Source organism: Equus caballus, chromosome 14, assembly GCF_041296265.1.
Source record: "Equus caballus isolate H_3958 breed thoroughbred chromosome 14, TB-T2T, whole genome shotgun sequence".
Lineage (NCBI taxonomy): Eukaryota > Metazoa > Chordata > Mammalia > Perissodactyla > Equidae > Equus > Equus caballus.
In genome coordinates, this window is record NC_091697.1 from 36,329,583 (window position 1) to 36,354,009 (window position 24,427).

Below are 24,427 nucleotides of genomic sequence, written 5' to 3' on the forward strand. Positions count from 1 at the left end.
CCAACATGAAATAGTTTCTGAAAGCCATGTGTGATCACTGGGGCCACCCAGCACTTGCCCTCAGAGCTCAGCAGAAAGGGACAGTGCAAAGGCACTTAGGATTGTGACCACACCCTCCAACCCTTTTCCTTTCCCCAGTCCACCCTGTTGAAAGGAGACGAGAGTCAGGACCTGCAGACTGCCCTGGGGAATGACAGTGTTGCTCTTTGATGTTCCATGAGTCATTTATCTTGTACGGAAGCTTGATAAACTTTGGCCTCTGTGGAGAGATCCTGGAAGTAGGGATGAATGATTATTCAGAAGCCTGCTTTTATTGATGGGCAGTTGAATGTTGAGTGATGTTGAAAGAGCCATTTCAAGAAGATGTTTACAGTTTAAAATGTTATTTTTTGGTTGACAAAGTCATCGTCTCTCTTCAAATAGTTATTCCCACACTATACTCCCCTCTTGGCAGATTCTAAGAGACCAGGGAGGAGAGACGTTCTTCTGGGACTTCTCTCATTTTAGTATTCAGAAATTGGCTGAACTCGGTCCGTCTTTGTGCTGTGCTCTCATTACAGAGGACCCCCCGTGTTATTTGGTTGATAGACTTTGTGCTCAGAGCTAAATCCAGACGGAGGCACTATGGCATGACAGTTCTTCACAAATTGTGTGTATTGAGGTGGGAATTTTATTCCAGTGTAGACTTGAAGTGGTGGAAAGGCGAAGAAAAGAACATTCCTATAAGAATTTAACTGACCAACATTTTAATTCATTCTGATATTTTTGGATAATATTTGGGCCTAGAATCCGCAGCTCTAAAAGTAAAAAGGATTGAAGAACTTTAGGTGGCTTTTAAAATGCTTATTCCCCCAAACATAGGCAGGTGGAGAGGTTTAATTGCAGATGGCCAATGTGAATGCCCTAATTGCACAGCTTTGATACCGGCTGCCTTTCCATGATGGACTTTAACAACTGTGACATTAGAAATAACTCAGAACATTATAGGGTGACCATCTAATTTATCAGCCATACCAGGGTGCTTTTGAGAGTTAAAGTGGGTACTGTTAATACTTACACTAATACAGCTGGTGTAAACTAGTATTGTTCTTGGTACATTGAGACCTTTGGTAACCCTAGCAAATAAAACCCATGGATCTCACTGTAGAAGCAATTCAGGGACCAAGGTGGCAGTGAGGCAGGACCTTCCTTATTCTATCACAAATAGCTTTTGTCTACAGCAGGCAATGTAAGAAAAACATATAGGAAGTATTCAAAAAGTCAAAAGACGTTAGTCAGTGTGTGAATCTTACCTATTTCTCATGGGCACTACTGATTAGAATGGTTTATCTGGAGAGGCTAAGATCAAAAGTGTTTATCATCTCCTTGTATTCAACATGTATTTTGGCTGGTTCATCATCTGTGAATTTATGGGGCTTAAATTACATGTTGTTGCTGGGGACCATGAGTAATTCTCAGGCAATTATAGCCAATTGGAACCTACCTTAAATTATGGTAGAAACTTTCCCTCTGTATGAGTGAAAATACTTCCTTGGGGGCTTAATTTTTTTTGTGAGATCTGTTGGCAGCCATCAGAGTGTTCTCTTCATAAGAAGGTCCAGCTTGGGTGCAAAACAAAGGCTGATGCCTTAAACCAAATACTGGCTGTAACACCACTCTGAGTATTTCAGAAAATGCACAGAGACAACAGAATGCACAATGCAGAAGCAACTTACTACTTTCTTCCCTTCTTTGTCTTGAATGAAATGCTAACCATGGTAATTTGTTTTTTCACAGGTTCTTCTTGAAATTTTTCCTCAAATGTAACCAAAATTGCCTAAAGAATGCAGGAAACCCACGTGACATGCGGAGATTCCAGGTGGGTCCCTCTTGCCTTTCTTAAATCCCAATAATGACGTGAATATCAGGAGGGGGGTAAAAAAGTCTGAGGCAGAAGAAAATACAGAGTACAGTTGTTCCCCAGAGGTGAGGAGCAGGTGAGGCTCTTGGTCCCTCAGGTGTCTGCACTCTAGGAGTTGTTTTCATTAGAGAAGAGTTGGGACTGAACCACCTGCGTTCACCGGTTGAGGCATTGATGCTCTTTCGACTTAGTTTGGCTTCCTGAATGGACTCACAGGCTTAAACTTCTGCAGGTTAAGTGAAGTACACAGAAACGATTCATTCTTTGCCTAAAGTTTCACAAGTAGAAAACTGGTAAATAAGAGCTTTCTTCTGTTGTAGAATGATGGCCCCTTCTTCCTTCCTTTCTCTCTGTTCTCCTCTTCCCAATCTTGGCAATTGTTAGCAGTAATTATCTATTAAAAATGGACCTCTGAAGACGCAGGGCATAGCTAGAGCAATATGGATGACACTGAGTTCTGTTTCAGAAATGTCCTTGTATGGCACGTGTAAATGTTCTCAAGTATCAGTCAGATCTGCCACCATTCAAAGCACAAGTGGTATGTTAACCTCATATGATTACACCTTTACTAAAGGAAGAAGATATGAAAACAAATGTGTTAACTTCCAAGACACAAAATGGTGGTTGGGTTTTAGGAAAGGTTGCTAAGTTCTAGATGCAGTGCTTCTCAAACTCCAAAGTATTGAGAATCACCTGGGGATCTTGTTAAAATGCTAATTGAGGTCTAGGGTGGGCCTAAAAATTCTACATTTCTAACAAGCTCCCAAGTGACGCCAGTGCCAGGGACCACACTTTGAATAGCAAGATTCTAGACCTTTGTGTTTCTCTCCATCTAATTTTGTGGTTAACTCATTTGCATGGTCAATGTTAGTTTCCCCATATTTCTATGCTCCTACGGTTTATTAGGGAAAACAGTGTGGTGTTGAAAGTGTGCTTTTAGCTGTAGTTAGTCAGCTTTAAGTGTAGATTGCAATATATGATCTCTGAGAGAATGTTGAAAAATTTTAGCTGTGCGTTCTCTGATGGGAGAAAAGGAAGGGATGATTCTGAGCATTGATTTTTGGATGTCCAGATCTCTTAGTCTCCAAGATGATTATTTTTTTAAGAAGTGAGACTTATTAGGCTCATGAAAGAACAAATTCAGTGGAAAGAAGACATTCTCTCCTGAGATTCTGAAGTATTTCTGTAAAATCATTTTGGCCTTGCCACCTTTTGTCCTCACAGAGATGAATGGGGAGAATCCTTGGATTCCTAGTGTCCTGGGAAATGTTTCTCCTGGTGAGCTCCTGATCCCACATTGGTAGACTTGGGTGCACTCATTCCCACACAGGAGGTTTTGTGTTGAGTTGGAGTCAGCTTTGCTGGTGAAACAACACATGTGATGCCACTAAGTGTGTGTTGCTAAGTATCTTACAACATGAGGTGGGGTTTCAGTATGAACCCTTTTGTAGCTTGCTTTGGCCTTGAGATGAGCCATATACCTCCTTTTACCAAGCTTGGGTTAGGGACAAGGCATATCCAGGCACAAACCAATTTATGTCTAATAAAACATGTCTAGTAGACATGTGTAATGCCTCACGAATACCAGGATCACGTTTGCTGTCTCTCTCAGGGCAGCAGTGCTAGAGATGAACTTTGCTGACATTGAGAACCTATAAAAGAGCATTTGTCTAAGACTTCTGTGGCCTTGCTTTCCCTCACAGGACCTGCTAGTGAAATGTCTGAAAGTCTTGAATTATAGGAAGGTAGCGATTATTTGAGATGAGAAACAAGCCAGTCCATTATTTTTGATAGTGTCTAGAAAGCTTTATTTTTGCAGACAAAATAGCTCTTCTTTGTTTTGTAGAAGGGCTACTGAGACGAGGAGGCATGAGTTAGATTTCTGGAGAGTCTTGAAATCTTTTGGAGCTTCAGTTTCCTCAACTATAAAATGGGTAAAATGATGATTCTGCTTATTTCAAAACATATGAAAGAAAGACAACATTTTGCATGCATAAGTAATTTGCAAACGATAAAACATAAATGTAAGCCTTTGGGGAAAATACTTGTGATAAACTAAAGCTGGATCATTAGTTCAGTAGAGGGTTTCTCAACCTGGGCACAATTGACATTTTAGACTAGCTAATCTTTTGCTGAGGAGCGGGGTTGCGGGGGGCGGGGGCGGGGGAGGGTTGTCTTGTGCATTGTAGGATGTTGAGCAGTTGTCATTGGCTTCTACCTACTAGTCCCCCTCCAGTCATGACAACCCAAAATATCTCCAGACATTGTCACATGTCCCCTGGTTGGGGTGTAGGGGGCAGTGCAAAATTGCCCCTGGTGGAGAGGCGCTGGTTCAGTCCTATACCTGCTGACCTCTGACACACTCTTCCAGTTGACAGTGCTACTGTCCCAAAGGGCGCACCCTTTGATTAAGCATGAGAGCTGCCCGACACAAGGTCCATACTGTGCCTCAAATGCATATGATTTATCTGAACCCTGACAATGCTCCTTCCCATGATTCTCCAGCTTGTCCTAAAACAGACAGACCTCTCTCAACAGGGGCAGCTACCTTGGCCACCACAGAGTTCATTTTTTGGTTGAAAAAGAGCTGTGTCTCCTTCTATCAGCAATGACAAATTCCTTACCGGGTCTCAGATTTAACCTGCTTTATTCTCATTACCCACTCATTACTTCCCAGGGAGAGGATAGAGGGAGACTATGGCAGAATGAACACTGACTCATTGTGTTTTGTATCTCTGTACATGTACATATTTCATTAATTATCATTTTTACACAATTAACACATGGTCTTGTGCATGTAGGTATGCAGATATTTATGCAATCATTGAATGGATAAATTGCTTCAAGAGTTAAAGTAAAATCTCAAATGTCTCTTAATTCAACCTTTCCCTTTTTTTCTATAGTCTTGTTTCTTTCATGGCTATTTTCTCCGACATTTCTTTGCATCACTTCATGCTGGTGGCCACTCCATCCTTCTTGAATTCTCCTTTTGCTTTGGATTTCATGGCAACATTCACTCATTCTCAGCCCCCTCCAAGGAATGCTCTTTGTCTACTCTGCTGCAAATGTTGGTATTCCTCACATTTCCTTTTGATATCCAGATCTTTTCTAACTTTATAGGCTCTCTTGTGTAGCTTTTCTACTCCCAGCATCTTAATCACTATTTGGGCTCCGAGGACTCTTGAGTCTGGGTCCCTGAGGCCTGACACCCAAGTACAGACCTCGCCATCCAGCTGCCTGCTGGCTGTTTCCAGGAACTTCAACTCAATGAGCCCCAAACTTTATTGTCCTCCTCATTTTTTTTTCTTTTTGTGCCTCCACCCCAGCTGGCTTCTTTGCCTTTGTTCCCTGTCTTGGTTCATTCCTAATTGCAGTAAGTGCTGGGGAGATGACAGTTTATATTTGTGTCTACATTCAGAGTGTTCCATATACATGTGTAGAATTGTACGTGTCCATGGGTGTACTTTGATGTATTTTACGTGAGTTATCATATTTATCTTCACAATATCCTGCTTAAGAATGTGCAAATATGGATTGTTTTCATTTTACAAATGAGGGATCTGAAGATTAGAGAAGTTAAGCAATTTGCCCAAAGTCGCACATCTAGTAAGTAGGAGGCAGTGATTCAACCCAGTCAGTCTGACTCAGATATTATCTAATGTTGTGGAACAGTAAAGAACTTGTCCAGAGTCTGTGGGCAGATACTTAGGGAGTCAGATACAAGGAAGTCTCTCAAGATCTGAGAACCACAGCAGCTACCCATGAATATTTGCTGGAATCTCAGAAAAGCCAAGGAGGGGTTTTCAAAAGAGGCGTTTGCCCTAATAGAACCCACAGATACCGTCTGATGGAGAACATCGGTATACTACTAAAGTTTATCAAGCAGAGGGTGGAGTTGTGCAGAAGGGGAGGAATTTCAGGGCTCTTCCTGAATGGAACCACAGTGTTGGTCAGTTTTTACTTGTATGAACTTTAGAAAAAGAATTCAGTACTCAGAAGACTGCCTAAGCTTCACTTAACCTATGGAGGCTTTGGACAATTCTCCAGGGCAGGAAAGACCCCTCTCCTAGCTGGAGCCTGAGTAAAGTGGCCCCTGACATCTCCCAGTATTCTGTTAAGAAATCATACTGAAGTTCCAAAATCTTAGGACTGAACCAAGAAGGGGAAGAAGGAGAAGATTAGTCTTCCCCGCAGCTGTCTTGGCTGACAGAGGTGTGTCATAGAGACACTGGTCGAAGGTTTCCTGTGAACAAAACATATCATTTCCATCGTTTTTCTCAAAGGACAGTAATTGGGAAGCCGGTTTCAAATATCTTTATGTTGATATTGCCTCTGAAGGGGAGTGAGAGAGTGTCTTTTTGGCATGAGAAAACTCTGATCTACTCTACGTCTCAATGTGGCTTTTCCCAGTTACATTGAAAACCCGAAACCTGGAGACATCTGATTGAAAATGTGCTCTCCTGTCTATTAAGTGGGCTCTCCCCACCTGTCCTGGCTGCTGCTTTTCTCTCATCCCATTTTGTATGCTTACCAGGCCAGCTTGATCTTCATGCAGCCATGCCAGAGCGTGTCTCCTCTGAACAGCAATCAGGGGCCTGTGTAGGTGACTGAGGAGGACATAAGAAAGGTTGTTGATCTCTTGACATGTAAAGACATTCTGTCAAGCAAACTCAGCCTCACAGCGGCTGAGCTTCTGGTGTGTAAACAGAGACTGCTTAATTACACAGGTCATGTCAATTAGCGTGACCTTAGCATTTTCAAGAAATTAATCACCTTCCGCAGAACTTGACTGTGTTCATACTTTAAGGCAGTATGGAATAAACCTTGTAGAAAATCTGGTATGACCTTTTTTTTTTTAAATTTACAATGGATGTTTTCTTTTGAAATCCCCAGGCTGTGGTTAGGGTAACAAACTTACTTAAATACAACAGTGGATACAGACTTCATTCACTTCTTGTGGGTGTGGGGAAGTGGGGAGGAAGGGTGAAGGCAGGGGTAAGCTAGGAATGGAAATGGCTCATGACAGGGAGAAATTCACTGTGACTAAATGAGCCTGTTTCTTCATCTTGACACTAAAAAGATGCTAATGTCAAAGGACTGTGTTAAAACCATGTCACGGGTCTGGTTTTTAACTGACAGGAGCTAGACAAGTCAAGGTTAAGATTTAAATCCTTGTCAGTAGCTTCCCTTGTTGGGGCTGGCAGAATGAGGATGGTGAGGGGAGGAACAAGAATTGAGTACAAGTTATCATCGCAGTAGATACTGTAATAGCCAGAGACTGTAAAGTATACATTTCCAAATTCATCTTATTCCCTCAACAAAGTTTTTCTGGAGGCTATAAATCTATATCCACGTATAAATGCTAGATCAGTGACTATATATGAATATAAATGTAAGATATATTCATTCATCCATGCATGCATGCACTCAGTAGTATTGATTGACGCGGTAGGTGGTGAGTATATTGTGATGAACAAGAAAGACAGGATGTTGCTCTAATGAAACTTTTATCCTAGTTGGGGTCTATTAGTTAGGATAATACTTGCTGCTGTAATACATAGACCAAAGACTATATAATGGCTCATGTATGACAGAAGGTGATTTCTTGCTCATGTAAGTGTACAAAGCAGGTGTTCTTGTTGGTGAGTGGATCTTGTTCATCTAGTGATTTGGGGACCTGGAGTCTTTTTGTTTTGTGTCTCCACTGTCCCCTAGAACCTGTGGTCTCCATCCACCCAGTTGAAGGGTAAAGAGTGCATGGAAGGCACATATGGATTTCTTAAAAACCTGGGTTTAGAAATGATCTTTGTCAAATCTCACATTCCACTGGCGAGAAGTCTGTCACATGGTCACATGTACCCACAGGGAGGCCTGCAAACGTCTAGTTGTATAGCCCAAGAAGAAGAGAAAATGAATGTATGGGGAACGGTTACCATCAGCTGCCACAATGTATACAAATTAATAATTGCAAATCATTAAAAATTTTAATTATTGCTCTAAAGAAACTTAAACAGGATATTATGAGAGGATAACAGTGTGGGATGTGGCATGGGAACCTACTTTAAAGTAGGCGACCAGGGAAATCTTCTGAGGAGATGACATTGAAGCTCAGAGCTAATGGATGAGAAGAAATCTTCCTGAGAAGAGCCAGAAGAATTTTCTGAGCAGAGAGAATAGCAAGCCCCAAATTCATGTTTATCTCATGTTTATCTGAGGAGATGAACAATCTTCCCCCACTTCTTAGTCGTTGGGAGTGGGGGATTGGAAATATGAGGAGAAACCACTAGGTTATTCATCCCGAATTCCCACCACAAGTGTGTGTTCTTTTAAAAATGATGACATGGGAAATGACATTAAAAGGCAAGTCTCTGCCTTTTTTTGTGCAAATTCTATAAATTTTGGAGAGTCCTTGTTATTTATTCAAAAACCCACAGAGCCTCTGAATCAGTATGTTATAGGGTATGATTAGAGAATTCTTAAAATGCATGCCCAGCCTCTGCAGTTTCTGTCTGCTTGGAAAGGCACTTAAATAGAGAAGGAAATATTCTCATCTCTTGTATTCTCGCCCCTGTCGCCCACCCCCTGCCTTATATTGTTTTGACAAACAGCACATCTCACAATTAAATTCTTTACCAACAGAATGCTCGGGGCCCGAGCTGCAATCACTCTCTTTGTACAGAATCATTTCAAGATGCACCACACTGATTAATTATACTGAAAGCAGCTCTAATGATAGTTTTAGAATACAGGATTAATTCACATAACATGGTAAATACAAATAGTGGATTTTCAACCTGATATATTAAACTATTACAGCTTATTGGGCAAATATGTATCTTGGCATGAGCCTTATGCTGGGCCTTGGCAGAAAATATGCATCAGTGAGAAGGAATCCTTATGAACAGGATTTGATGAGTGGTAACTTTACACTTAGAGGAAATAAATTCCTACTTTAAGTCCAGTGGCTATTGAAAAAATGTAACATACATTACAGGACAGATGTAAGTGTCTGGTTTGATCAGTGTTGCCAATGGATGTTAGCTCTGAGGATAACTATACTTATCGAGACCCACCAACAAAAAGCATTCTTACATTCTTCCACTGTTTAAGTTGTAACTTATAGAGATCTTATGATGTGTGAGACACTGTAGTAAGTGCTTTACATGTATAATCTTACTTATTTTTCTACTTCTCTTTCTCCAAACAAGCGCATTGACCTTCCTTCTCTTCCTTCATTTTTTCTTTCCTGAATATACTAAACTCTTTCCTGCCTCAGGATCTTTGCACTTGCTATTTTGTCTCCTTGGGAAATTCTTTTGCTATGTAATTGAATGACTAGATACTTCTTATCACTTAGATTTCAGCTAAAATGTCAGTCACCTCCTCAGAGAGGCTTAATCACCCAATCAAAAATAGCTCCTGCCTAGGCATCACCCCCTCCTCATTTTATTTTCTTCTTGGAACTTTCACATTCCGAAATTTGCTTTCATTGCTTACTTACTTACTGTCTGAAAACCCCTTTCTCTCCTTGATAAGAACTAAGCTCTTGGTGGGCAGATACTTTATCTGTCTTGTTCATTGCTGTTTCTTGAATACATAGAATAATGCCCGGCACATAGTAGGCTCACAGCTTTTTCCTATGATTAAGTGATTTATCTAAGGTTGCTAACTAGTAAGTGATGGAGTTGGGGTTCAAACTCAGGACTCTCTGGCCCTGGAAGCTGAGCTGTTGACTAATATACTATTTTCTTGCTCCCAATTTCCACATCCGTGTGCCATATGGGAACACATAAACAGAGAGCACCAGGTAAATGCCAATGACACCATCAAGAGTCACTGAGGGGCCGGCCCAATGGCGGTTAAGTGCGCACGTTCAGTTTCAGTGGCCTGAGTTTGCTGGTTTGGATCCCTGGTGCGGACATGGCACCGCTTGGCAAGCCATGCTGTGGCAGGCGTCCCACATATAAAGTAGAGGAAGATGGGCACGGATGTTAGCTTAGGGCCAGCCTTCCTCAGCAAAAAAAAGAGGAGGATTGGCAGCAGTTCGCTCAGGGCTAATCTTCCTCAAAAAAAAAAGAAAACAAAAGAATCACTGAAAGATCCTGATCCACAGAGGGAGGAACACAGTTCAGATCACCGATGAGCCTTTCATGTCTAGCACGTGTCACAGTTCAGGAGACAGAAGCTGAGCACTAGTTTCCAAAGGTCCAAATTAGTTTAACACAAGTATCTGAGGATTTAGAAGTGTCTGTTCTTGTCTTACTGTCAAGAGAAGAGATTATTTTTGCCTTGAGCCTTAAAATGTGGATTTAATTCAGTTACTCACTTCCTTACTCCAGCAGTTCCACTCTGTTACGTCCTGGAGGTTCACGTGTCCTCCATAATTTTTAATGAGTTATTTGGGATCTTTCAACCAGATAGAAACTAGCAATCAAGCAGGTTTCAGAGAATATCTCATTCCTTATCAGTCAAGGATGTTTTAAAGGACAGAGTTAATGAAGACCTCACTGCTGCAGACCATTCTTATGTAGATGATACTTAAAGTGTAGTCAGTTCACATAGACACCAGAGATGTGTACAAGAGAGTCAGGGGAGAGAAGACTTCAGCCAGAAGTGTGTATTGAGAGGCCAGAGGCTGTTGAGTGGGAGAACTGGACCTGGAGGCTGGAAATTTCCCTTCAGACTTGCCTTTGCTCTTAATTTGTCTGATGACCTCGTGGATGTTTTTAAACCTCCTGACCCTCAAGTTTTCCAAGCTACAAAAGAAGGTATTGGACAAATCTGCAATGTGATAACTATCGAGGACTTTTTTTTGTCATTTTCTCCTATGAACTTCCTGTGATGACATATTTTTTTCAACGTAACTGCATTTATTAAGAATTGCGCTGTCTATTTTAAAATTATTGGAAGCCATGTGAAACTGACAATTCAGAGCTTCTTGTGTGCATGGATAACCAGTGTTTCCATACGGAATTGAAATGATCACGTATCAACAAAGGAAAGTTACTGAATGTTGTAGCATGCAGCCTTACTGTGGATGAATTTAGGATGCCCTCTCTGCAGTGCTGTCCCCGTTACTACATTTGGCAACTCTTAGTTGGAAGCCACTAGATTGGCTGATCGCTTGGGTCTCTTGTGACTCTAACTTTTTGAGGCATCTGTAAAGAGTGGTTCAGCAAACAAGTACGGGGTAGAGAATATGGGCTATGTGGGGTTGAGGGTAGAAGTTTGATAGGATAGATCTTATTTTGTGAAGCATTTTTAGATTTACAGAAAAATGAAGGGAAAGCACAGAGAGTTCCCATATACCTGCTCGACCCCTCTTCCCGTTTTCCTTATAATTAACGTCTTGCATTAGTGTAATACATTTGTTACCATTGATGAGCCAATATTGATACATTATTGTTAACTAAAGTCCATAGTTTACACTAGAGTTCACTGTGTTATACAGTCTATGGGTTTAGACAAATGCATCATGTTATGTACCATTACGTGTCTCTACCATTACAGTATTATATAGAATGGTTTCACTCCCCTCAAAATGCCCTGTGCTCCACCTGTTCATCCTTTTCTCCCTCCTCCCAAACTCCTGGCAAGCACTGATCTTTTTACTATCTCCATAGTTTTGCCTTTTCCAGAATGTCATATAGGAATAATATAGTACATAGTCTTTTCAGATTGGTTTCTTTCATTTAGCAATGTGCATTTGAAGTTCCTATATGTCTTTCATGGCTCCATTCTATGGACTGCCAGTTTGTTTATCCATTCACCTATTGAAGGACATCTGGTTACTGATGCCTTTTATTTAGTTGAATGTTATATTGACATATTTATATTGATGTGTAGATTCACGTGCAGTTGTACAAAATATTACAGAGTGATTCTGGGTACCCTTTATCCAGTCTCCCCTTATAGTAATATTCTGCAAAATATTTTTGTGTGTAAAAAACATTTTGCACAATATTATGTTGTACTATTCTATATTCATGTACGATACAAACATTGATACAATTCACCCATCTTATTCAAATTTCCCTAATTTTACTTGTTCTCATTTGTGTGTGTATATGTTTTTAGTTCTATAAAATTTTACCACATGTAGATCTGTGTATCTATCACCAAAGTCAAGATATTGGACATTTCCATCACCATAAGGATCCTTCCTATTGTTCTTTTATCAGTCACATCCACCTCCACCTTCCCTCTGTCCTAAACCCTGGCAATCCCTAATCTGTTCTCTATTTCTAGAATTATGTTATTTCAAGAATGTTAGGGAAATGGAATCATGCAGTGTATTAGTTTGCTATGATTGCCATAACAAAATGCCACAGACCAGGGGGCTTAAAAACAGAAATTTATTTTTTCACAGCTTTGGAGGCTGGAAGTCCAAGAACAAGGTGTTAAGAGGTTTGGTTTCCTCTGAGGCCTCTCCTTGGCTTACAGATGGCCACCTTCTCGCTGTGTCCTCACGTGGTCTTTCTTCTTTGCATGCACAGCCCTAGTGTCTCTCTCTGTGTCCAAATTTCCTCTTCTTATAAGGAAACCACTCCGATTGGAGTAGGACCCATGCTAATGGCCTCATTTTAACTTAACTGCCTCTTTAAAGGCCCCTATCTCCAAATACAGTCACATTCTGAAGTACTAGGGGTTAGGACTTCAACACATGAATTTTGGTAGAGGACACAATTCAGCCCATGATATGCAGTATGTAACATTTTGGTGTTGCCTTTCTTCACTTGGCACAGTTCTCTGGAGACTCATTTGGGTGTAACAACAGTTTGTTCCTCTTTGTTGCTGAGTATTATTCAGCATGGAATGTTGCTTAATGCCTTTTTATTTCATGTACTTTAAGTCAATGCATTTAACGCCTTATATTAGGGGCCCTGAATTAATGCAAACATAGAGTAAGCTAAACCCAGAAGTAAGGAAGCCATGTAACAGACCAGCTTTAGCACTAATTTCCTTAGACTGAATTACCATATAATAGCATTAAAAACCAAGATTTATAATTTTTTAATAGTCCTTCCAAATTAAATTGCTAAAGTAGCTGTTTTCTGGAGGGAGGTGCTTACTATGAAAATATTCTTAATTTAAACATTGAAAATATTTTTATGATCTTAATCTCCCTCGATTCCATATTTGCTGTAGAAATGTTTAAGATACAGATTTCAACTGTTTTGGTTGATTTTGGCATATCCCCTTCTTCCACGTGAGTTGCTGCTTTTGTTAATGTGATCTTCTGCTCACGACTGAATTTAGCTGCTTGTGTCTTTTTGAAAATCTGCTCATGAGATAGAGATTGTGCTTCATGAATCTTAAGATAACATAGCTGGGACATACAAGGTCTCCTGCCCATACGAAGGGAAGAGGGACAGGCTGAGGAGTAATAGTGAGGAAATACTAACCAATAACAAAACTCGCAGAAAACCCCTCATTCATATGAAATATTGGGAAAACTAGACTGAATTGATAAAATGGCTAATTTATAGGCTATTTTCAAAGCAGTAAGATATCATTTAGTCTCAAGCCTAAAATGTAACAGGCTAAGATACAGATGGGTTCTAGAAAGCAAAAGTACGTAAACCAGTGAAATTTGCAATTCACAAGACTCCTAAATTATATAATTAGGTGTTGTGAGCACAAAGGTCTTTAAAATTGTACGATTTCATTGATAGACTGATACAGCCATGAGCACAGAAGAAATAATTTCTGCATCCTTTTCTTTGAAATAACAGTCTATGCTAGATACTGTTTTGGCAATTAAAATGCTTTAGATTATCAGCCTGACATGTTCTCTTGAACTTTTTATTGAGCATCACCAACAAAGCAACAATTACACTACTACTGCTACTCACATCTGTTGAGTGCTTGGTATGAACCAGAAACCCTGCTAGCCATTTTAAATAATGTTAATTTCCTAGTACCCTTATGAGTTAGGCACTATTGTTATTTCCATTTGAGAGTCAGGGGTACTGGGGCCTAGAGGGGTTGTTAACCTGGCCAAAGTCACATTAATTAGAAAAGCTTGGGAGTCAAGGATCACAAATTTTGTGCTGAATTCTTTCCAGTTCTAAATAGAAGAAGATAAATGGTAAAAATAATAACCTTTAGGGAGATTTAGATCCAGGATGTAACAGGAGAGATTCTGAACCACTGAGATGGGCCAAGAAATTGAAGACATCAGTGTGGAAGTCTCTAAAGTCCATGGGTCGCTGCAGCCTTCTCTTCTGCCCTTTTTATCTCCTCACACTGAATACCCTCACCTGGAAGGCTGAACCCAGATACGCCTCTCTCCCAAATAGAAATCTGATTTCAAAAAACTATAGTGATAAAAATATACATGGACACAACCCTAAATATGTCCACCTGGACTAATATTTATTTCAGGAAATATAACTTGGGAATCCTCATGAATAAATTATAATAGTTCATTTCAAAACCATTCTACAGCAGCACTGTCCAACAGAACATTCTGCAATGATGGAAAGGTTCTATATCTGTTCTGTCCAATATAGTAGCCTCTAGCCACATGTGGCTACTGACCACTTGAAATGCGGCTATGGAGACTCACGAACAATGGAATTTTAAATTTTGCTTAATTAAATTTAAATAGCCACACGTGTGGTTACTGTATTGGGCAATGCAATTCTAGAGAGTAAAGGTTTGATTACAACAGATACAGTATAAAATTCTAAATAGACCTCTTCCTCATATTCCTTTCATCTCTCCCTGGGCAGGGGAGCGAGAAAGGGGATAGAAAGGGAAAGGATGGTCTATTCCAAACGTAAAATCATTTTCCATATTTATCTGCCCCAAATTCAAGCTATATTTTGTTGTCAAAATTTGGGAAGGTTGAAGATTTGGAAGGCCCGTCTGTCCCCTTGCCTGCATGAATGTGTCAGCACCTCATTAATCTTGTGTTAAAGTGTAAAGGCCCTTTTCCCTCCCACTATGGGCTTATTTTTAAAAGACACTTCAGTGCCCTCTTTGCACCTCACAGTTAGATTTTTAAAAATTTACAAGTTGCTCTGTGGATTAATTTCAGTATCTGTTTTATTTAAATATATCCTGATCATTCCCAAATTGGAATGAGAGAAATTATTTGGGGGATAGGGAAGTTAAAATGTATTGTGCCATGAGTTTTTGAGGAACATATTAGGTGTTTATTTTCTAGAAATTAAAGACATGAGGATTCTCTGTATTACCTTTCCCCAAATTTAATTGGTCTTTCAATGAAATGATTCTGTCACACATGTGGTCTCTGTAATCCTCTGCCAAGCAAAAAACACATAGGGTATATATATATGTTTTTTTTCTTAACCGTTTTTGTCATTTTTTTTCAGTGTAGGAATTAGATGACAATGTCTTTAAACTATACAGAATATTTTAAGCCTTAAGCCTCTAGTGCTTTGTCTTACAGGTGCGTGGTGAATTGTCATTGCTTTTTTTTTCTCTTAAGACAGACATCTAGAATAACCACTTTCTGTATTTCCTGACACTGGAAACAGATACCGTTTGGGATTCCTTTTATAGTTTCTTCAGCTAACGACTCCAGTGACCACTCAATTGTGGTCTAGTAGTAAATCAAAATTTCTTTGAAAGACCCAGCTTTGTTATATAATTGTAAATGTCCCACGAAGTCATCTCACCAACTAAAAAGAAAAGTGAGTTTCCTTTGCCTTAAATAATATGGACTCTGCCACTACACACAGTACTTCTGAAAATAAAAGAATAGACCATTCTTATTCCTCCTCCTCCTCCTTTTAAATTCACCTGCAATTGATGAGGCATACACGCAAGCTTCAGAATGTGTCAGATCTGGTTGGTCAATCATGAAGAAAGAGAAAACCACTTTGCAAAGTGCTGCTTCGAACTTACCAGGTCCTCCCACGAACGACCTGCCTTAGCTGGAATTTTGGGTTTCACAATGACTAAGGAGAATACCCTGAGTCCCTGAACGGACTCTCACTTGTTTACTTTACATTTTAATAAAACAGAGTTAAAAAATAAAATCAGAAGAGGGCTCAGGTCCTTCAAGGAGCCAAGGTGAGGACCCTGAGGGAGCCCTGCGGGGACCCCACAGAAGCTCTCCCCTGCATTCATCCAAGGGAGGCCCCAGGGCTGGATGACGATGTGCCTTTGTTTCCTGACTTCTGGATCCGGGGCTGAGAGAGGCAAGGCTTGGTATAGGGAGCGGGTCATCTGGTGGGCAGAGGCGAGGGCCCAGAAGAAAAAAACAAATCCAAAATAATCAAGTCGAATCAAATAAAATCACTTCAACCCCGTGATAGTATCAGCGGCAGTGCGTTTCCAGCTTGCCGTTCTTCTCCATCTTTGAGGCGGTGGAAAGGGAATCCGCCATATTTTGCAGAGATGCGTGTAGGTCAAAGAAGGTGACGGTGGAACTTTTGAGTATGGCCACCATTGCTGGGGGTGAGGGTCTTCGGAGAGGCCCGTTTGCCAGATAGGGCACACAATTTGCAGGCATAGGCCAAGGCCCAGTATTTTCCCCTCTGCCCAACTCTGGTGAGGACACCGTCGCGTTGCCCAAGACGCTAGAAGGCAGTGCCGCTTTCGCCAACTCGGAGAAAAGGCTTCTTCAGAAACTGGGGCCTCAGTATGTGCCAGTCCCTGTAAAGCGTTTCGCCTCTTCAGAGGCTAATGCCTCTCAAAACCAAGAACAATTAAAGCGAGAGTCTTTCCAAGCAACTGGGGAATTGAGCAAAATAAATCAGAAATCCTCAGCCTTGGCTCCGGAGGCTCGCCTCATTATGAGAGCAGATCTATTAGCTCCCTTGCCATTGTCTTTCATTTCTCAAGTGAGGTGATTCTAATTAAATTAATCTGCATGTCAATCTATCGGTGATCAATCAAAGAGCCTGAGGTCCCCCCTATGCTGCGGGGTGCTTGCGGCTGACAGGGGCTGATAATGGAGGAAGAAATAAACTGTCGAGCAAAGTTAATTAGTCAACATAATAGGTGGATTAAACGGGAGCTGGCTGATTGCTGTTTCCCATGTCAAAGCATGAGGTGGGAGCTGAAGCTGCAATTACAGACAATTATTATATTTGGTTGTAAGAGGTCACATGAATAAACATATCTCTGTGGGTTTCGGTTTTAATCCTCTCCCCCATTTAATATAAGGAGAAGTGTAGGTCATTTCTTCTCATTGTTTTAGTCAAAAGTTCTCTGAGAAAACACCTTGCCTGTGTCCCTTCTGGCAAGCTGGGTTCAGAGGAGTCAGTTTATGAGATGGCAGGGTATCTGAATTGTACTTTGGGCCAGTGCCACCATTTCTTTTGGCTTTGAAACACAGACCTAAGACCCTCACTTAGCAGGAATTCTTTTGCTGGGGGAGTGGGGGGCAGGGGTCTCGTGGGTTGGGGATGGTGCCAAGGGGGGCTTTGGTCTCATTTACTGAACTAATGTGGGAAGGAAAAAAGTGCAAGAAACCCCCGAAAGACATCCAGGAGAGAAAGCTGTATCCCGGCTCTCAGTGATTCCTCTTTTTCATTTCTCTATCCTCTTCACCCTGACACAGTGGGGGGGAAATATTTTAAAGATTCAAAAGATTTTTATTTGCATGATCAACTGTGATATCTGCTTCAGTGTCTAAACTGAAGGGTAATTTAGGTGAAACACAACCATCCTTGTGTAAAAAAAATATGCTAATAAAGATCCTCTTGTTAAAATTATGGTTAACAGTGTACCTTCTGCTGTATAACTATAAACTGTGCAATTTTACTTAAAACTGCATCAAAAGCGTTCCATGCCAAAGACCCACTCATCAATAGCTCCTCTTGTTAGACTTGTACAGCATAAGCACCAGTTATTATGTGAAATAGCTATGCAATTTTCTTCAGCTCCCAGCTGTTATTTATTTAACTTGAGTTTATTACCCTCCATGCTTTTATATTAAAATGTTCATTCATTTCTCTCTTCTGTCTCCAGGTCGTGGTGTCTACGACAGTCAATGTGGATGGCCATGTCCTGGCAGTCTCTGATAACATGTTTGTCCATAATAACTCCAAGCATGGGCGGAGGGCTCGGAGGCTTGACCCCTCGGAAGGTACGCCCTCTTATCTGGAACATGGTAGGCGAATCATTTTCATTGGTTGGCATTGCTACTTTAACTGTGAATTTATTTGGTTTCTTTCTTCCAACTCCACCACACTGTCTGCTCTGTTTCAAATTTCAAATGTTCTGTTGAACAATATTGATGCTGAGTATTGAGAGGCAGGAAGATATCTTTGAGGCCCAGCCTTTCTTGTTGCACAACTCTCTACACTGGAAATGGCTGATGTGTATCCTTCCTTCTAGTTGAGAGATAAAGAGAGACCTGGACCCCTGCTTTATTTTAAGCACCCACTTAACTAAAAAATAAAGAGAGGCCAAAGCAGAGTAGCAAAAATCATGGTACATTTTGAGTTTACAATTGACCTTGTTGTATAACGAACTCCATTCTCTTTACGATCCTGCCGATGTATCTCTGTGACTGTATGTTTAACTTAACTGGAGATAAAGTCCAAAGTCTAGGTTGGAGGTGCTTTCTGAATATGAAGCCCAAACTAGATATCCCTCTCTTGCCCTGTGCATACCCCTACCCTTATCACGACATGATAGAGCTTGATTTCTGTAGCTAGACATTGGTGGGGAGAAATCACATTTATCTTGAGAATTATAGTTAAGCAGTGGTGCCTTTGAGAGGACTGGAGGAAACCAGATAAACATTTGAATCAAGGAAAGTGAAAGCCACTCAAAGGAACCATGGGCTAAATTGAGTGTACGTCTGAATGTTTCTATACTACATGTATATGTAATGTGTCCATCCTTCCGTCTGTCCATCCATCCATCCTTCCATCCATCCAAGAAACAGCAACTGAGACTCTACTGGATACCAGTCACCATGCTAGATTTTCTCTAATCTCCTTCAAATTAAACTCTTAACTCATTTCCCCACTTCACTTTCCAGTTTGCTAGGTCAGCAGGATTCTTTTAAAAACACACTACCACACAAATTACCCCCCAATTGCCTGATTTTCCCGTGGGCCATGGGCTGTCCATGATATAATTCATAAGGTAGAAATCTCCCTTTCCTGCCAGCATCCCAATTTAAAAATAAACACACCACTGTCATTATTTTTGCCTGATTTTTTTTTCTGCACTTAAGGAACACATAAACTGTACTTTTTATTAATTAGCCAGATGTAACACTCTTAGAAGGGATTCTTCACCACATCCAGTTTTACAGTCTTTTTAAAGTAAACCATCATCTTTCAAAAGCTGCTTCTTTATGGTTTCATTAGTGCTGAGATGAATGGATATTACTTTTTGCAGGAGGCCATTTGAAACACCTGCTCATGATTACATTCCTAGTTCCATTCCTGTACTTAAAATTATTCTGATCCTCACTTTACAGTAATGTTGCCTTTTTAATATCTTTGGAGTCACTTAAGGCATTGTATGACTAGAAGTGTTTAAGTGAAAGGGAGAGGAAAAAATAGGTAAATACTTAGTGGGCACCGTTTAGAGTGCTGGCTTAAAAACTGAAATCTTGTTTTTGACTGTGGCGGCTTAGTTACAGTGGTTACTGTCCTGCCCCGGACAGACCTGACTGTCAGTTTGAAATCTGGCAGTCATGAGTTCACAGCTTCAAAATGTGCTCCAAGCGCAGACTACACCCAGATCCCATTCCTGCCCTTGGGAAGCCAGTGAGAGAGCGCATGGGGCCACACAAATCATCCCCCCACTGAAAAAACCCTGCGCAAACCAGCAAAAAACAGCCTGCTGCAAAGGACACCTCTAGGTCATGGAGGTCAGGAGCGTTACTTTGCAACATGATGCGGGGAGAGAGTCTTCAAATAGGAGCCGGGAAACCTAAATTCAATTCTGAGTTTCACCTCTGGCCTTTGTGTGACCTTGGACAAGTCAATTTACCCTTTGGGATCCTTAGTTTTCTTCTTGGTAAAAAGAAGGTGATGATCTGTAAGGGGTTAAAAAAAAAATGTGTGCCTTGGGTGGCGACAGGTCACGTGCATAGGGGAAGTGGGCTGGGTGGAGACTGCGGAAGAAGGTGCAGGTACATGCTCTGCTGCCCCCAGCCCCAGCTAGTTGTCACCAAGGGGGATGAGAGCCCAGTGGGGCCAGATGTTCCAATTTGGCAAAAGATAAACATCTGCTAATTTTTCATTGTTGGTAACTAATTACAAAATTTTTAAACCCTGATGGGAGGAGGGAAGTCACTTAGAAAGAATACAGCCATAGGCTAACACTTTGAGATTCTGGACCAGAATGTCTCTAAGCTTCCTTCCAGCTCAAATACACTCAGTTCTAGGTGTACATATTAATATTTCAGTTGGGATATCATATTGTTCTAAGTTTTAAAGACAGCATTTTATTCTTCTGCTCCAGTTTACCAGTCCAAAAATGGCCATGCTATTAGTAGTAGATTATTCAAGAAAACGATGACGTTTCTCTATTTATTAATGGTTAACCATCACTGAGGACATGGGTACATGAGTATGTCCTATCTCCTTTGGCTTGGGGACCTTCCTCTCGCCAAAGCCTTACTTCACTTCTCTCCAGAGGAATAAAAGGGTAAACACATTGAAGTTCTTTGTAATGATAGTAACATGGAAATCTGCTTCTCTGCAGAATGAATCAACCAACCACACATAACCACCCACTCATTCAGACACTTCAAGATCATATATAAATATCTACTCAGCAAAGGGTGACTGTTGGGCTCTTTCATGGTGATATGTGGGAGTGATGCTAATTCATGTTGATCATGGGGCTTGGTAATGCTTTATCTTGCCATTGAAAAGTCTTATTAAAAACTGCTCTGTTTAAGACTTCCAGAATCACATCCTCACTCTGCAGCACCTCCACTCTCCCACCCCCACCTCAAACAGCTGCTGCACGTTGAGACTGCCAAGTATTGTCACCTCTTAGGTGACCTGTAGGAGCCTTCGTTTTTCCTCATTCTGGACTTTTTACCATCTCATTTACAGGTAGCCTGAATTATTTTGAGCTGCTCTGCACATCTCTATTTATATCCTGCTTGTCAGACAGTTGGAGGAAAGTTCCCTTTTGGGGCTCATCTTTCTGCATATAAGTAGAAACAGAGACCATGCTTTACATTCATGCAGTCTTCCCTGTGTGACCCACAGACTCTCAAACCTCTGTGCTGGAATAACTGTGCCTGTATTTCAAGTAGGAGAGTTGACAAAGGCAAATTTATTTCAGAGAATCTTGCATGGTCCAAAGAGGGTGAATCCTGGCACGCTGTAGCTCATGGTAATTGCTCTCCCCACTATTTTTTTCTTCATTCATAAATACTGAGATTTTCTTTGGCTGGATATTTATGGCAGAGTTTAGGCTAGTGAGGTTTCCTCTCTAAGCAATAGCTTTATGGAAGATGTACAGTTGTGGAGAGACGCCACCTTAGAAGGTAACTTACTCTCAGGGTTCCGATTTTTGGAAAAGCATAGGCTTGGGGCCAAAGATGCTGAATTGTTGCCAGCCAGGGTAACGCACAACCCTGGTTTGCGTGCCCACCCTGCCTTCCCATCACTTTGGCAAATTCCTGGGGACTGTGTGCTGGAGATCTTGAAAGGACTCTGGGAGTGTTGATGTTGTCCTTGTTCTCCTGAGGTTCAGGTTGTGTTTACTTGAATTTAAGGCCAGTTGAGGCATCTGTTTCTCTGTTTTTTCCCCCCTGTGGCAAAATGCGGTGCCCTCACAAAGCTATGGTGCAGGGACCCTGTCAGCTTGCATGAGCTGACACTTTATTATCTAATGATCTAATATGCAACAAGGCAAAGTGCCGGTGCTCATCATTCTGACACAGAATGCCGGGAGAAGTGACTAAATTACTTTATGTACCATTAGCGCGAGCAGCTATGGTGAACTCACCGGCAGCATTTATGCAAATGCCTGTGAAGACACTCTAGTGGCTCTGTCAGGAAGCCGTCTGACAAGCAGTTTAAATGCTCATTTTTTTTAGGGGACATTTTCTTTTTTTTTAATTTTGGCATGTGTGTGTTTTTCTCCCTTCCTCCCTCTCTCTCCCCTTTTTGGACTGTTGGAGTACTTGCCTCCTCCATGATCACTGGGAAATCTGAGTAGGTCAGAGAACTCAGTCAGCCGTCAGTAGATGCCCTTTCCAGGAGTGGGGTTACGGCCTCATTCTGGTGTTTTCCAGATTTAGGGTTCTTTAAAAATTGTTATGAATTTGTCCAACCTTCATATTTATTTGAAAAATCAGTAGAACTACTAATCAAGAGTTTTTAGAAGATGAATATTTTAATGTTCATGAGTTCTGACTTGAGGTCCTACTTAGTTTCTTGGCTCAAATATAGATGTTTTAAACACCCTCGCTTTTTAAAAATGGAAAATGATTGAAATTTAGCTTTTGTGGGCATCAGATGTGAATGAATTGAATTTCCCTTCAAAGTAATTATAAAGATAGAGACGTGAAGTGTAAACGTGTTAGGATCCCAAAATAAAACAAATAAAAATGACAGTGGGGTTTGGTCAAACTAAAAATACTTCGTAGAATAAAGAGTGCTGATAGAATCACTGGGCCCATCTCCTTGCTGTAATTACAGTGTTAGAGAAAGAGAATCAGATTTTCACCACCACCAGTTAGCTCTGACCTTTCCCTTGTCGTGTCCCCTTCCAGCTGTCCCTGACAATATGGTGTTATTCTTGCTCTTTAGCATTTGACCTTCTTTAATCCTTTTGCTCCAGACGAAAGCAGTTTTTGCTTCTGTTGGTCGCCCCTGGGCATCCAGCAGCCCCATTGACTCCCTGTGCCCAGCTGCACTTAAATTTGTTGTTTTAAGGACATGTGGAGAGAGATGGTTCAGGCTTGGGGAGATTACTTCAAATTGAGAGACAGCGTGGAGCTTCCAGTAGAAAGAAGAGGCCCCCACCTCTCCCCTCTGTGTAATGAGGCCCTAAGAAGTGGCTAGTAAACATCAGTTGGATCTAATAGAAGGAGGATCGGACTGTCTGACTGGAGAGCTGGATTCGGTCCCGACTCTGCCATTAACTAGCTGTGTGACTCTGGGAAGGTCACTTTGCTTCTGTGGCCTCAGTTTTGTATGCGTTCAGTGAGAGCTGGGTTGGGTCATCTCTAGACCACCTTTTAGCATGCACTCTTCTTTAATGCTCTGAACTGAAGCCATTGACATGTGCCTTCCCTTGTCGGGCACCTCCTTTAGGAGATGTCTTTGGAGAAGCAGGGCTTTAGGAGAACAGAGAAATCCATTGGCTGTTTCTAGGATAGCCCTTTCTTTGGATCTCCAGCCAAGGAATAAGGTCAGGAAGGTGGACTTCAAATCATTCCTTTCTCCATTCATTCATACTAAACATCACATGCCAGACACCAAGTTAGGTGCACAATAGCACAAGGCAGATCCAGTTCCTATCTTCACAGAATTTATGATGCAAATGGAAAAGAAAGATATTAAACAAAATTTACAACTAACTTATTAGAGTTGTGCATAAAAGGAGGACTGTGAAAGGAGTGGGGAGGAGTGAGGTGTCAGGGAAGCCTTCTTTGAGGAAATCACATTTATGCCATAACCTAAAAGATGATAAGTTTTCACCTGGCAAAGGGGAAAGAAATTTCTGGGCAGAGGGAACAGCTTGTGCAAAGGCTGTTTGCTTAGGTGAGTTTAAGGAACCAAAGGAGACTGGGATGGCTGCTGTTGCTCCCAGCCACTGAGAGGGTGGCAGGAGATGAGGGTGGGGTGGCTGCTGAGGGCCAGGTCATGCAAGCGCACATGAGACACTCTGGCTGTGGTCGGTGGCAATTGTGAAATGGTGTGGGGGGCCAAGCAGGGCTTTGATGAGCTCAGTTTCAATTACAGGGACTCCCAGTGTGTCAGGAAAGCCCAGGGCGAGATTGCTCTGAGTTGCTTATAACTTTGCCCTTCCCTACTGGCCTTTGGAAACTCACCAGGGAGTTGGCTGTGCCTCCGAGCTGTCCCCGTGATCACTCCTCATTCTATCAATAGCGCATGTGTTCAAAATAGGAAAAAAGTCAAACATTTTGAGAGTTCTTTTTCCAGATGGTTTTGGCTTATTGATACGCTTTTTTTCTGAAGTACCTTAGAAAGAGTTTACCTATTGACTTCTTTTTGAACTTATGGAGACTTCCGTTTTTAAGACCTTCAGAGTGGAGGGCTGCTGCTTTATTTGACCTAGGAAATGTATATTACGTGTCTAACTCCAACCATAAAAACTGAAATTGGTGAGTGAAAAGAAACTAAACAAGAGAGAAATGTACCCTCCAAATTTGTTTCTCCCCTCTCACCATGGGCAGTCACAGCTCAGGCTGAGTGAAGAGCCATTGAAGCACAGAAGGTCATCAGTACCCCTCCTCATTTTCCAGAGAAGGAAACTGAGGCATGGAGAGGGAATTTAACCTGCTCACCCTCACAGAGCTAGTTTTCAAAATCCATTTAGTGCTCTTTGCACTTGCCCATGGTATGCTGGACGTGAATGCACGTCCAT

General features: G+C 41.3%; 1 protein-coding gene across 8 annotated transcripts in view; it reads left to right on the forward strand.

Moving 5' to 3' along the window:
* The window catches only part of EBF1 (EBF transcription factor 1), a 381,503-nt gene that overhangs the window by 238,072 nt on the left and 119,004 nt on the right, over positions 1–24,427 (forward strand). For 5 of the 8 annotated variants that reach the window (XM_003362778.5, XM_023617310.2, XM_005599256.4 and 2 more), the window contains exons 7-8: positions 1,777–1,858; positions 17,852–17,993. In XM_003362778.5, coding sequence (XP_003362826.1) covers positions 1,777–1,858; positions 17,852–17,993 — 224 coding nt within the window. The remainder of the gene's footprint in view (positions 1–1,776; positions 1,859–17,851; positions 17,994–24,427) is intronic. The other 3 variants (XM_001503495.6, XM_023617311.2, XM_005599257.4) reach the window with 1 other exon arrangement.